Here is a 14,588-nt window from a genome sequence, read left to right on the forward strand (position 1 = left end):
GGCAAGTGTATGTATGTGTGAAGCGGTTACACAGTAGCTTTTTTTATGTAGCACCCTTTATTGTATTTCGTGGGTCGGCGGTAAGAAGGCTGAACCAGATGCAGAACCATCCTATACATTAATATAACATGATCCCTTACAGGAGAGCTTCAACACGCGAAAACTAAGAATAAATATATTCACAACTGCCTCTACTATTGGTAAGAGATGAAAGCATAAAAAGGTACCTCTGTAAAAGATAATAATCGATAGTTGATAGAAGTGTCTGTCTCTTTTGTTTTTTTTTCTTTTTTAGACAAAAAATGCCTTTTTTACGTCCTGTTTTTTTTGTCCATTGATCTTTTTTTGCCATTCAATTTTCCTCTGAGAAATACTTAAAAATCAATACAATAACCTCTGTGCCTGTGTCCGATGAAAATGAAAATGTGCAGCAGAGGTCCTCGTGGCCCCATTAAGTCTGGCTGATTAAGAAATCCAAGATGCATCCATTGCCTTAATGTCCTTCTGTAATTTCCTGTGTTTTGTCTTTCAGTCAAACAAACCAAAGAAAAAAAATCTGTATCCTTTTTTTTCCATAAAACCAGAACCTTTTTATAATTTCACACACCAAACGACTATTCCTGGATATGTCCATCATCATAGCCCTGTAAAAAAAATCAACCGGTTAAGCAAATTAAGTTAACTGGATGAGATGATGAAAATGAACAGAACTGCATACAAACAACTCCAATATTGACTGGGTATATTATTATTTTTGGCTCATCCAGGGGAATGCAATTACTCGGCGGGTTTTTGATTAGTCTCAGTCGTCCATCAGCGTCCCATCCATTGGTAGTCAAACCTCTTTGTTTAGATAAATAGATCTGTATTCATAGAAAAATAAGCATTGACCACACTGCTGGCTGTTCATTGCTAAGGCACTTGGCTGTTTTCAGTTACTTCTCTTCTTCTTGCTGTTCTCTGTCTGGTCTCCATCCTAACGTGTCCACCCAGCTCGCTCCAAACTTCGAGGCTGTCACAGTTCACGACTCTGTGTTTGATGATGCTTTGAAGAGCTGGTGTGTTTCACCTCCACGCAGGTCTTTTGAGAGCAATATTATGAGCATCAACGCCCACTACCACCACCACCATGCCGTCTCCTGCTAATTGTGGCGCCGAGTAGAAAAGCCGAGCCTCAGTACTTTAAAAAAAAAAGAAAAAGATACTGTAGTAGCTGCAGCTGAAGTTTTGCCTCCAGGCAGAGATCTGTGATCAGCTACTCCTTGCCAAAAAACCAACCTATATGCCAGTAGTGGGGAAAATACAAAAAGTGACCTCAGCTCGTTATCCAGGAATAAACATAGCGTGTAGTGTAGTCCCGCTCCCCCACAGGCTCCTCTCAAAGCCAACCTCTGTACAGAAGTCATTGTTACTGGATGATTCACCACCAGAGAGGGAGATGATGAAGAGACAAGAGAAGATGGGTAGCAGGAAGAGGAGGAGGAGGATGAGGAGGGGGAGAAAGAGGAGGCGCGTTAAAACTGGTAAGAGCGGTCTAGCACCTCCATGTAGTCTGGTGTGGTCCTCAGTCTGGCTCTCTGCTCTCCAGCTCCCTGCTCGCTCTGACTGCTACCACCTGGAGTGGAGCTCGTGGTGGTGGTGACCACGAGCGTTTGGTCGGGTCTCGTGTCCTGTTTGGAGTCTTGGGGGTGGGGGTAGCGGGGCGGGGGCCTCACATACCTATCTGGCAAATCTCTGAACTCGGGGGTTGGGAGTCTGAAGAGACAGTCCACCAGCTCCACTTTAGGAGTGGGGCCCTGGCTGTCGATTACTGTGGGGCACAGGATGCCGTTCCCGTGGAGGCCAGCGAGTGGTCCCATGGCTCCTGTAACAGTGTTGATGGGTGACGAGGACACCTCCAGAGCCCACTCCCTCTCCTTCTCTGCTGCAGAGCAGTAACCCCCCTCGCACTCTTTCGAAGCTGCAAACGTCTGTTGCTGCTGCTGCTGCGGCCGCTGTTTCACCGCTACGTCCTGCTCATCTTTGTAGATGGGGTTGCTACACATGTGCGATGCCGCCACAGGGTTAGGGCCTTTAGCGGCGGCCTCTGGGGGCAGAATGGTGTCGTAGACGTGGTTGTGCTCAGGCGGAGGTAGAGGCGGCGTCTCTGGGAGGCCGTGGTGATGATGATGATGGTGCGTCTGCTCAGTGAAGATCCCGCACTCCATCTGGATGCCGGCCAAATCCACCTCTCCCTGGCGGCGGAACGGCAGCTTGTCTCTCCTCCTCAGGGCGTAGGCGATTAGTGCCGCAGCCGCAAAAAAAGCAGAGACAAACAGCACAAGCAGACTGAGCACTAAAACCGACAGAGGGATTGAATCCTTCCCCGGAAGGGGACCGACGCCTGAGCCGGGGTTGTCAACCGATACGCCTCTGTCTGCGGCCGTGGAGGTGGCCGTCTGCTCCTCCTGCTCCTGGTCCTCTTGAGGCTCCAGCTCAGGGCAGAGCAGCTCCATGGAGAGAGATCGCAGGTCTACACCTTTGGTCTTATCCGGGGAATGGCACACCACCTCTCCCATCACAACCACAGCGCTGAGCCCCTCCAGCCAACGCTTCAGTGGAGCAGCTTCACAGTTGCACTCCCATGGGTTCTGCTGCAGGTCCACCTGGAGAAATACATTAAAAATACAGTGTGTTGTCATTGTGTAGTAATAGTGTAATTACTGGTCTGCCGTGCAGTAGATAATTTCTCTGACTTTGTGCTGAAGAATGGGCCGATGGCTCCGACTCCTATTTAGATGACAACCAGAAAAATGATATCTCTAACCCTTTCCAAGTAATAAGGTTTGGAAAATGAGTTTTTCAGAACTGATATAATGGCTCTCCACACTGACCAGTAGCTCCAAATTATTTTTAAAATATGCATGTGATGAATGCACAGATTATGTAAATACTCTCATTATAGGGTCATCAAAATATTAAAGTGCTTGCGTTTACCAGATGATGGTGCCCAGGCTGGATATATCCTCAATATTCAACTTGTCCCAGCAGCGAGGGCTCTCATAGAAAAACCATGTGCTATAGCAGGTTATAGGAAAATTAAAGTTTTGAATAGACACCGCTCAGAGTTTCTATATAAGTGCTTATTCATAAAACTCACCAGCAGCTTTTCTGTGACGAGCGTGCAAGAGTATCACAGCACTTCGTTTTTAACAGGATGTGATGCAACTCTCCCCTGTACTATAATCCAATAGGTATGCGTGCAAATCCATTTTCTCATTGCCAGCTATTGATTGTGCGCCTTAAAACAAACTCAAATATTCACTTTGCCGCGCTCTGAAAAGCCTAAAGCAGATTATGCACGAAGGGAATCACTTACATCACGTTGTATTGTCTACAGAACTCATCTGTTCCATATCTTTAGCAATGACATTGGCAATGAAAGCTGATATTCTCTCTGTCACACTTCCAAGGAGCTCGCACAAATGTTGTCATGCTAATTCGGTTAGGCTATCTCCCTGGCTTGCAGGAATAGATGGATGCGTTCCGAGATGATTCAGCATTGCTGTTGTGGGAGCCATGATACAGCTACCTCCCCATGCCTCACACTGAACAACCGGATGCTCCTTCACTTTATTGAAGTTAGCCCACTGTGGGCTTTTTGTGTGGCTTTCATAATAGCGTAATTGCAACTGGAAGGCGAAGAGAAACTATGCTGCAGTTTTCACTCACTCATATTAAAAGTCCACTGAAAAGCATCCACTGCATTACTGTGACGCATCTAGCCTCTAATGCAGCGCGAATGAGCAAAGTGACATTTTAAAGAAACACTGCATGACCAAAGTGTCAGTTTGTTTTTGCTGTTTCATAACTTTCATAATGACAGTCTTACATCTGGTGGAAATTCTTGAAGCATTTTATTGTTTTCTTTCACGCAAATCCCAAAGGCTTTATCCCCTTCTCTTTTCAAAGCATCTGTCCAACACATCCAACACTGTTTACAATTTATACGCCTGGTCACCTAGTGTGCGATTTGCTGTCAACTTGTCAATCACAGCTTGTGTTGTGACAGGAAATTATAGACCCTCAGTTAGCCCGGCAGGTGCGGGGAAAATATGAGCGCATGATACCATTATGCACGTTCTGTGAACACAAAGGCTTGGAGTAAGTCACGTACACTAAATTGACAATAAAAAGTGGCACGCTAACCAAACCAGCATTCATTGCTTTAATCCAGCCTGCGATGATATATTGGAAACCCTCTTTTGTCAGAAAATATATTCAGCCTGACTTAAATAAAGGACTGAAACGGCCCTGCTTTAACCGCAGAAGAGCATATTTGCTCTTGTGGGTTTTTATCATTATGACAGAGAGCAAAGATCAGGCAATAATCGTCCAAACTTTATTTGAGAGCTATAAAAAAATTCACATCAGGGGAGAAATTCAGAACGTTCTTAGTGAGCCATGTGCCTTCTAATTGATCACTTTACCCAAACATCCTGTCAGTCATTAGAATTGCTCCAGTTAGTTCACAGAAATAGAGTCAATACAAGCAGGTTTTGGAAGATCTGGCGCAGGGATTCAGCTGTAGTCTCTGGTGACGAGACGCCCCTGAGCTTCAGCTTGCCAAGCCTTTTCCATACTGATGAATGGGTTTCATTGTCTTTTGAAAAACACACACACAGAGCGAACACGAAAAGACTGAAGAAGAATCTGCAGCATATGCAAAATTGTGTTTATTCTGAAAAACATGTATATTCAAAATCTCTCTTTACGGCTACAGTGCTAGAGTGTGAGATGCTATGCATAGAAAGCCAAAGAATTACGCCAAAGCACTAACTTATAGATGCCCTCCACTTACACTTCTATATTTCATCAGATTGTGGTATTGAATGTACTCACACAGATTTTGATTTTATTCTATTTTTTGAAGTGTTGTAATTTACTTTCATGGTGTACTCGTGCTCCCTTTCGTAGACTTCTACCTCAGATAGCGATTTCCTATATTTTCCCGAGTGACTTGAACAACCCCTCGAGAAGGGGCATGAACTTTCTCTATCCAGCTGTTTGTGTTTCATGTAGCTGGAGAGAAAGTGGTAGTAATAGCACAGAGCAAAGAGCAAGAGTTTCTGGTCCACTGAGGCTACTGTCGGTGAAGAAATTGGCATCTCTGCCTCCGTGTGATTGCTGAACATCAGCGCAACATGGCGAGCCTGGAAAGAAGCCCTTGATCTTTTATTCGGAGGGAAAATAAACACTGTCTTTTAATGCAGCTGTATGAGATATCTTGATTTTGAAATGTGCTGCAAACTGTTATTACGTGGACATGAGGGTCTGAGAAAAAAATTACATAAAATGAGAGAGAGCACCCAGCGATGGAAGCGGTTCTATCAGCTCTTCCAAACAGACTGTACACCCTAGAAGAAGAATTTACTTGTCACAGCTGCTAAAGATAGTTATGGCCATTTATTATATCTCCATATGTGAACACATTATAGACAAAAAAAAACAGTTTCAAGTGCACAGTCACAGCTTCTGTGTTTAAAAAGAATTATAATGGAATTCAGTTTGTTTCTTTTGAAAACTCTGCAACAAAGAGCATTTAACTTTTTACTGCATTAAGTAGCATTAATAGCTCTGCATCAATTACCAACCTATGTGTTTATCTACCTACACATAATTTAATTTGAGTGGCTATTAACACGACATTACTCTTATCATAATAATAGGACAATCCCGCCTTTGTTCTATAAGAAATTTCACCTCACAGCGCACCTGCATGAGTTGGCATTTAATGCTAAATCAGAGTACTTAGCCAGTCAATGAGACCAAAGATGTCTTTTGTGCTGAAACAGAAAACACATCTTTTCAGAGCACCGTTTAAAATGATTACAGATACTTTCACTTTTATTCAAAAAAGAAAAAAACGCCTTTGTTGTGCAATTTCAGTTGAAATGCTGGTTTGTATTGCAAGAAAATCTAACTTGTTTTCAGCTTCATAAACCTTCTGACTGCTTGTTATTGTGTTGAGAAGATTCTATATTTACATCTGTAGCGGAAAAAACCCTCTAAATATGAAGTTACAGCTAGAACAGGGCTGGAAGCAGCTAGCATAGCTCTGTCCAAAGATAAGCAAATCCACCTACCACCACCTCTAAATCTCTCTAACACTTCACATCTTGTTTCTGTAATCCACACAGAACCAAAGTGTAAAAGCACCAAATGGCCATTTTACAGCTGTTATCGTCGGACAGAGACAGACTTGCTGTTTGTGTTTATATAAGTGAAACATGGCCATGGGCAAGTTTCTCCATTACAGCTGGCAATGACAGGGAAGCACTGCTCTGCTGCACAACACGTTCTTTGCATTTACTGAGAGCGACATATGTGTTTCTGAACTGTACATATATCGTTTCTGGCATCCACTCAGATACTGAGTCACCTAACTCGAGTTTCTTTGGTTTAAGGTTCATCTGCTGTTGAGCTGCTATTCGTTTTCTAGTTAAGAAATCATAAACACCAGAGAGATTTTAATTTTTCTCCTTGGTGTCACGCTAATATTGTTTTTTTTAATTACACTGACATCAGCAGGGTATTTTCATATCAGTGTATATAAGTGGGTGTAACTGTATAATCCTGCTCTTGATGGTGACAATGACTCTAAGCTATACATGCTGCTGTTTTATGATTAACAAAATGGACTGCTTTTTACTGCAGCTGCGAGCTAAACCCCGTTTCCATCTGCGTTACCCTTTGATTTTTTTTTTTTCTGTGCAAACTCTGGCTCCAAAAGCACACGCCAGCGCCCAGAAATCCCTCATCCCGAGCTTCAAACAGGCCAGCAGTAAGTCAACAGGTGATATCATTGTCACATTATTTTACGTGGTCTATGGGCAGCCTTAATGTGGCTTTGTCAGAGTAATAACAACCCTGGTAAATGAATGTATTCAATTACTGTGGCACAGATTTGAGGGACTACAATGGTGGTACCGCTGAGCTTTATGAATACAGCCCACTGTGTGCTTCCATTTGGTCAATGCTTTAATGCTCTTGGACATCAGAGGTGTATAACAGTGCAAAAGAAAAACCCATAATACACTTTTACATGGCTCCTCCAGCTCCGTGAACTACTGTCGTCCCTTCCCCGAGCAAAGATTTAGAAACAGCCTCTGAACTGCCAGTCTCACCCACACTACCTAGGATCAGGAATTTTGCATGGAGCAAAGAAAAATGGAAATTCACAATGACATTCGGGCTAATCTACACCCACCTTACCTCATTCTACTCGGGCTGTCTAAGAAAAGCCTGGTACACTAAATTTGCTGAAGTGAGAGGAGGCAGGATAAAAAATGAAAAAAAAAAATGTAACACCTCGCTTTCTGTCCTTATTGGTGCGCTGTGTATAGCAACCAGTCACATAAAGCTGCAGTCAAATGTGCGAGGTAAGCTCTCACAAAAAGCTGGATTTACCACATAACAGCAGTTTATACAGTCTATTTACTGAAAGGTACTTTAATTACAAGCATTCACAAAAACTTGAGAGGTTCAGCTTTCTCCAGTTTAGCTCCTGATTTATTAAGACCACTTATGCAAATGAAGTCAATTGCAATTTTCCAATTAGAATACCTGAGGCGCAACCGTAGTCCCACAAGCCACAGCAGAGCCCACAAAACAACAGACGCTACAGATGACAGAGAAAACTGCAGCTGTGCCAGAGGCCAGGAGACCAGGGGCTGCCAGAAGTTTTTAAACGTGGCCATGGCTTGATCCAAGATTTCAGGTTGTTTTGTTTATTTCATCAAGCTGTGATAATATAATGTGTCTTGGCAATCTATTAGTTCTTTTAATCTCATCGGCTGACATTTGAAATAAATACGCTCTGTATAATTATGCACATTTTTGTGTAGCAAATCAACGGGGGTGATCCAATTCAATAATCTCTATTTTTCCACCCGGCAACTGTCACTCAACAAAATGCATGTTATTTGGCCTAAATTAGCTGAAAGCCTCATGCCAGGTATCTGACTCATTTGCACACACAGAGGTTAGCAGACCAGAATTGTGTTCTCAAGCATCCACCTGCATCCACACCGCCACAGCCATTCAGTAAATACGGTTAGTAATGTAGTAAGTTACACTAACCTGTACCAGTCCGGTGAGGTGTTCAAGCACACCCTCCATTGGAAGCTGGAGCAGGTGATTGTTTCTAAGGTTTAGCCGAGCTAGGTTGACTCTGGAGAATACACCAAGAGGGAGACTCCGCAGCAGGTTGGCATTAAGGAACAATAACTGGAGGGATGGCATGGAGTCGAAAGTGCCGGGATCGACTTCACGGATCTCATTGTACTCAAAATAAAGGTACCTAAAAACAGGAGAGAAGATGGCAGTGTCACAGACTTTACAAGCAAAGAGACTATCGGTATGTTGTATCTAAGCTGTATCTCGTGATTTTGTGATGCACTAAGGTCATTTTCCTTTCTGCATAAATTAGTCATTCCTTTTGATGCCTTTTCATACATTTAACTTCCAAGTATATGCCGCGGCCGTGCATGGCAAACACATCAATGAATATTCATGTCACAAAGTCACACCAGAAATTGGATTTCATCTTCTCATTCCCTGTTCGCAGCCATAAACTGATCACTATCAAATAAAATTGTGTAATTTTGCACTGATGACTACTAACACTGGCCTTTGCGTATCAGATTATCTTGTTAGATCAAATTAAAAGGGCTCTTTTTTTTAAATAACAGAAATATTTGCAAAGTACAGCTGGAGAATTCTCTGTGCATGCTAGTCATCCAGTAGTGCAATTGCTAGAATAAGTGACGGATGTGGTTTAAATGACTTGTACAGCTCTCTCACCATTAAGTCGCTAACAAAGGCTAACGAGAGGTTAAGAGGTAGACATTTTGAAAAGTCCAGAGAGGATTTTTATTATTGATTAATAGTCAAATAAATGGCTATGGAGATTTTTTTTCCTGAACCTTGTCTTTAAATATAAAATAGTGGAGCTGAAAGCCAAAAGGCTAAAAGAAGTCTTTGCGGTCTGCTCTGCTGTCTTCGTCACTGTTTAATGACTGACTTTGGATATAGGTTATTAACCAAGGAACTGTCTTATTCTGATGATGACACAAATATGCATCACTCTGACAGCGTGTTTTTATTTTAAGCTTTTCTTCTTCAAAAAAAAATCCTGGCAAAAACTCCAAATGTCTCACCGCCTTATCGACACCTCTGTATGCAAATACAACAAAAACCCATTAATTTTCACGTTGTCACTCACACCCAAACTGAAGCATGGCATCAGGCAGCGTGACTAACAAATGACACTTCTGGAAGAGAATGGGCACCTTTCATTTCAATCAAACTCCGGCATAATGGTAATCAAAATGTTCTGCTCCGTGCCATTCCAGTATTACAGTGAAATTAATTTCCACATACTTATAAACAAATCTCTAAATACCTAAGCTGATGAGGTTTTAATTAATATGTATGTCTGAAGTGAATAGAAGTAAATGGTGTGACTGATCCAAAAGGTTCTTACCTTAGATTCTGCAATCCTAGAAACATGTGGGGACTCAGCCTCTCCAGATTGTTTCCGTTCAGGTAGAGGCTCCTCAGGCTCGTCAGGCTGGAAAAGGCGCCCTCCTGAAGGTACGAGATGCGGTTGTTCCCCAGGTGAAGCATGTCGAGGCTGGAGAAATTCCAGAAGTCTGTGCGGTAGATCCTCTGTATTAAATTTCCACTCAGGTAGAGCTTGCGGCCATTGAGAGGCCGAGGTGTGAGCTGGGACACATTGAGGAAGCCATTCTCTTTGCAGTTGACGGTGAGACCCAGGTCAGTTATGTGCAGGTTGCAAGTGCAGCCCAGGGGACAGATGATGGGAATAGGGGGCCGTGTTTGGTAACCAGCCACCGGGGGATTCTGGTTGGGCATCAGACTGCGCGGCGTGGGGGATGTTCTGGAGGGTCGAGGCCTTTTAGTCGGCCTTGGGTGCCTCTCCCTGTCTTTACGCTCTGCAGAGGAAGAGGATGACGAAGTGGAGGAAGTATGTGTGTTCTGGCGGGAGCCGTGCACCATAGAGGAGGGTTTAGTTGGTCTGACTCGCCCAGGTTGGTGTTTAGAGTTAGGGGGCAAATGTTGGGGTTGTGATCCTGCTGATGGACCACTCCCCACTGCTTGCAGCTCTTTATCTGGCAGGTCGGCACACAGTTCTTTGCGGGGGATTTCCCTCAGGTCTTTACCGTGAAGGTGGAAGGGATACTCGCATGTAACATCCCCGACTACCGCTGTGTAGGGAATCTGACCCAGCCACTGCTGTAACTGCACTGCCTCGCAGCCGCAGTTCCAGGGATTCTCCTCCAGCTGTATCTCCATCAGGGAGCGGCCAACGTACTCCAGCGTCCCAGCATATGCCAGGCTCTTCAGACGGTTTCCCCGCAGGTCCAGATGAGTCAGAGACACGGATCTGGTACAGGAGGAGGAGGGAAATAGTTTGCTAGTTCACATGAAAGGACACTGTTATAGTAAAATAAAATTCACACATTCCATCACAGAGGAGCCAGCATTTTATCTGATGATTAATCCATCTCTTATGATGTGAAATAGTATGCCACAGGAACATTAATTCAGCAGTACAGCGTGACTAATTGTGTCCGACACTGATATTTCTACAGATCAGTCCTGGATCAGTCCTAATTTAAAAGCTCTGCAGTAAAATAATCAGAATCCAACCTGAACAGATGAGGAGGCAAGTTAGGGATGAGGTTGTCATTCAGGATGAGAACACGGAGCTTGTAGAGGAACCTCAGAGCACCGCTGTCAATTCGTTTGATCACGTTGTAGTCGGCCTGCAGGTAGGAAAGAAAAGATGTGACGAATGAGTAATTGCTCGAATTGGAAAGTAAACTCAACTGAGAGCTCTCCATTTGCAAAAATGCACAGAGATGTTGAGGAGATCCTTTCACACAGGCCACCTGCTAGCCATTGACTATTTCTGTCACAGCTATCTATAGTAATCCTGGACAAATTTGTCAATAATTAAGTCAATAGTGGATAATCAACATGGATTAACTCCTCGGGACTACCTGGAGGTATTCCAGAGCCTCTAAGCCGGCGAAGGTGTCATTTCTGAAAACCTCCAGCTTGTTCTCGTGGAGGTACAGACGTCTCAGTTTGGCGAGCCCATGGAAGGCTCCCACTCGGATGTCCTGGAGAGCATTGTTGCCAAGGTTTATCGACACTGCGTTGCCAAGGTGCTGAAACCCGTTGCTATAGAGACGCCTTAGAGAGTTCCTCTGGAGGTTGAGTTTGAAAGGGCGGACCCATGACTGTGACACCTGAATGATTAATTAGAGGTCTGATTAGTTATCTTATTAATTACATAAATTTAGCAGTTAGAAACAGCCCTAAGCCACATTAGAGGCAGGATATTAGACTGGGAGATATGGCGCTTTAATAAGATAAGTGACAGCGCAGTAAAGTGAAGTGCAGCTCCACATGCGTGGCCAGACAAATGAAGTAGAAAGCCATACCTGGCTGGCATTTGTGAAGCCCCGCCCATCGCAGTGCACGTGCAGCACACCTTCTTTGACCTCGCACGTGCACGGCTCGAAGCACGGCTCGTCCACTTCTTCCTCGGAGTTGTCCACGAGAGGGGTGTGTGTGGAGGTGGGGGTAGGGGTGGGGGTGTGCGACGCCTGGGAGAGACGCGCACACCCCAGGGCCACCGCCAGAGTGACCCACTGCATCCTCCTGCTTCTCCCTCTCAGCTCAACAGCCTGCGGCTACAGCCCGGCATCAGGCCTTCACCGCACTGCACGTTGAGGCAAACGCACACACAATCACACAAACGCATTGTTAAAAGAGGGCAAACAGCCAGGGAGGCAGCAGCAAAAGTCAGTTCAGGATGAATCAGATGGATGATACATCAGAGGCATACTAAAGCAGTCAGAAAATAAATGTTAAATCACACAGACTGTAGTGTCATGGGGACGGAACAGCATTACAGTGGAATGAAGCCGTATAGGAAGGCCACAGTATGGCATGATAGCCGTGAACCATGTATGCATGTGCTTGTATTCGTAACAGGAAAACAAGGCTTAGAGGGTTTACAAGACCAGGACAAATTGATTTCAAAACAACAGGCTGAAGAATCTCTCAGCTGCTACAATGTCTCTTTTGAATTAAAAATTCAAATGTTGACATTGAAAATGCAAAACAAAGGCACGCACGTGGGCTCGTTCACCTGTGAATCACGTTTTATCCTTTTTCTGAGTGGCTTTCTGAACAAGTGCTGGGGCAGGGGGTGGGTAAAGCTTGTGATGAATGTATTCATCGGTGTTTTCAAATGCCGGGTGAAGCCGAAATGTCACGCATGTGTTGTTTTAATGTATGCAATATGAATATGGGTGAATGCAAATCAGACTCATAATGCTTCTGTCTAATGAACTGCTCCATTTAATAAGATGAATGGCAATCAAGAGAACAGAAGTATGAGGCACAAAATACCCCATATTATCAATCAGAAAAATATGTTGGGTTATCAACAGCCATCGAGTCCTGTCATAATCATTATTGTGATAATGACAGTGGAGTGAAAAGCTTTGCTGCAAAATCAAAACTCTTCAAAAAAATTTCAAAAGGTGGGGGTGGTGTGAATCAGTGCGACGACAGGCAGGAACGTGAACTGACGGCGATAGTGATGATGGTCGTGACGATGATGAGAGCGGCACGGTAATAACAAGAGAATGAGTTGCAGAACTCCTGGCACAACAACAAAGACAAGAAAAGCGAAAAACAGCTGAGATTGTGAGTGCTGCACGGGGATATTTCCTCTCGAGTCTTAATGAGATCTAAATTGGATAAAGCATCTCGATCTGCTCATACAGTGTTGAACACTGCCATGCGAAATGCAATAATGATCATGATGGTATGGTAGCTGTAATCATACAGCAATAATCTAGCATCAGCGAGTTAGACAAGGAGGCAGGAGTGAAAACATCACCGCCCGGGAGAGGAAGAGCAATCACGGAGATGATTATGACGGGGGAAAGATGAAGGGAGAGGTAGAAATGAGAAGAGGAGGAGGAGGAGGACGAGGAAAAATGGGAACAAGGGGAAGGAAAGGAGTAAAGGAGAGGCAGACGTATAAAGGAGGAGTAATGTGCGGAGGGTAGGTACAAAGGAAGAGGAAATGGGTGAGGTGGGAGAGAAGAGTGGGATTGCATAAGCAGCAAGAAGTCAGTCAAGGCTGCCACTCAGGATGAGAGCTCACAGTGAAACAGCTGAAATCTGATATTGATTACATCAAAGCCCTCCTCTCGCCCTGCACACAATGTACGCCCGCCTCACAGAGAAACTGTGCTGGAGCCAAGTTTCATGCGTGTGTGTTGCACACAATGTGAGAAAGGTCAAACCATATCCAAAAAGTAGGCTTTTATAGCCTGCCAAGTACAGAAACAGGTAGCTAGACACGTGTAGATGAGTGTGAGCTTTCATAACAAACCAGTGTAATGCTGCAATACTTGTTGGAAAACCTCACGATTTTAAAGGAAGAAAGCATAAGGAGAAGTGAAAAACAGTCATCAGTGTATTAACGTGTTCGGAGCATCTGTGTTTCACAGCAGAAAACAGGCTTACATGCTCAACAGTTTTGGACAAATTGGAAAACAATACAAAATACTGCCCATTCAGAGTCCCACTGGGTCTTCAGTCTAGATATGTATTGTTTATTACTTGGACCGTGGCCCCCCTGTATAGAGGAGATCAATACAGAGTCCAGATAGACCACTGGGATCCATCCTGTTGGAGTCTGCTTTAGTGGATGGGCATCTCTCCTTAATGAGAAGAAACACAGTCAAGCCTCTTTCTCCAATCAGCCGAGTGGACTAGTCAGCAGTCGGCATAGCTCTGCATCATTATGGTAACAAGAAACGAAAGGACTTAAGCACTGACTGGTGGCAGCCCAGAACTCTGCCTGTGCTTCTGTGTGCGTCTGTCTCTGTCCTTCTGTCTTCATGTCCATCTGAAAACCGGCCTGTCACAGGTGTGGCTTCCCTCCCTGTCTTTCTTTAGTCTCTCTGAGTTTTTTTTTCTCCTCACTCTCCCCTCTCCTCCAGACCTGCACACTGACGCAAGCGAACCAGAGATGACAGTCACTGCTTATTCTTCACCATATTATTCATGTCACATAATTCCAGTCTCTATCTCTCTGTCCTCTCTGTCCGTCAGTATACACACTCACCAAGCTTCACACAGGCTTTTACATGGGCCCCTGCTCCCAGCACAGACCCGCACTATCAGGCAAGCAGCAGCATCACTGATCAAATGTATGGGGATATGAGCCTGGATAGCTCACAGCCTTTCAAGAAAATCAATTAGCCCCTAACATTACGGCACACAAATTGTAATAGTTAGAAGAATTAAGGCATGACCAATTAAACAGCCTAGTCATTAACAGAACCTATTAAGACATTTACCAGGCTATGTATGAAAATCCTTGGCAGAGCAACGCAATCCAATTGCATTCCTCATTGTCTGTCTCTCCTCACCAGCCTCTCTGATCCACACAGCGACGCTTAGCAGAGCAGGGATGCGGGTAATAC

At 44.3% G+C, this 14,588-nt stretch overlaps 1 protein-coding gene across 1 annotated transcript; it reads right to left on the minus strand.

Annotated features, from left to right (window-relative positions):
- Window positions 1–57: 57 nt before the first annotated feature.
- LOC116326055 (SLIT and NTRK-like protein 3) lies at window positions 58–14,588 on the minus strand. The gene is made up of 7 exons (XM_039603080.1): window positions 14,463–14,588; window positions 11,517–11,797; window positions 11,070–11,321; window positions 10,717–10,832; window positions 9,527–10,450; window positions 8,122–8,341; window positions 58–2,645 (listed from the first exon to the last, which is right to left on the minus strand). Exons 2-7 carry the CDS (start codon window positions 11,730–11,732, stop codon window positions 1,515–1,517), a joined length of 2,859 nt encoding a protein of 952 aa, XP_039459014.1. The 5' UTR covers window positions 11,733–11,797; window positions 14,463–14,588; the 3' UTR covers window positions 58–1,514.

This window comes from Oreochromis aureus, linkage group 19, assembly GCF_013358895.1.
Source record: "Oreochromis aureus strain Israel breed Guangdong linkage group 19, ZZ_aureus, whole genome shotgun sequence".
Lineage (NCBI taxonomy): Eukaryota > Metazoa > Chordata > Actinopteri > Cichliformes > Cichlidae > Oreochromis > Oreochromis aureus.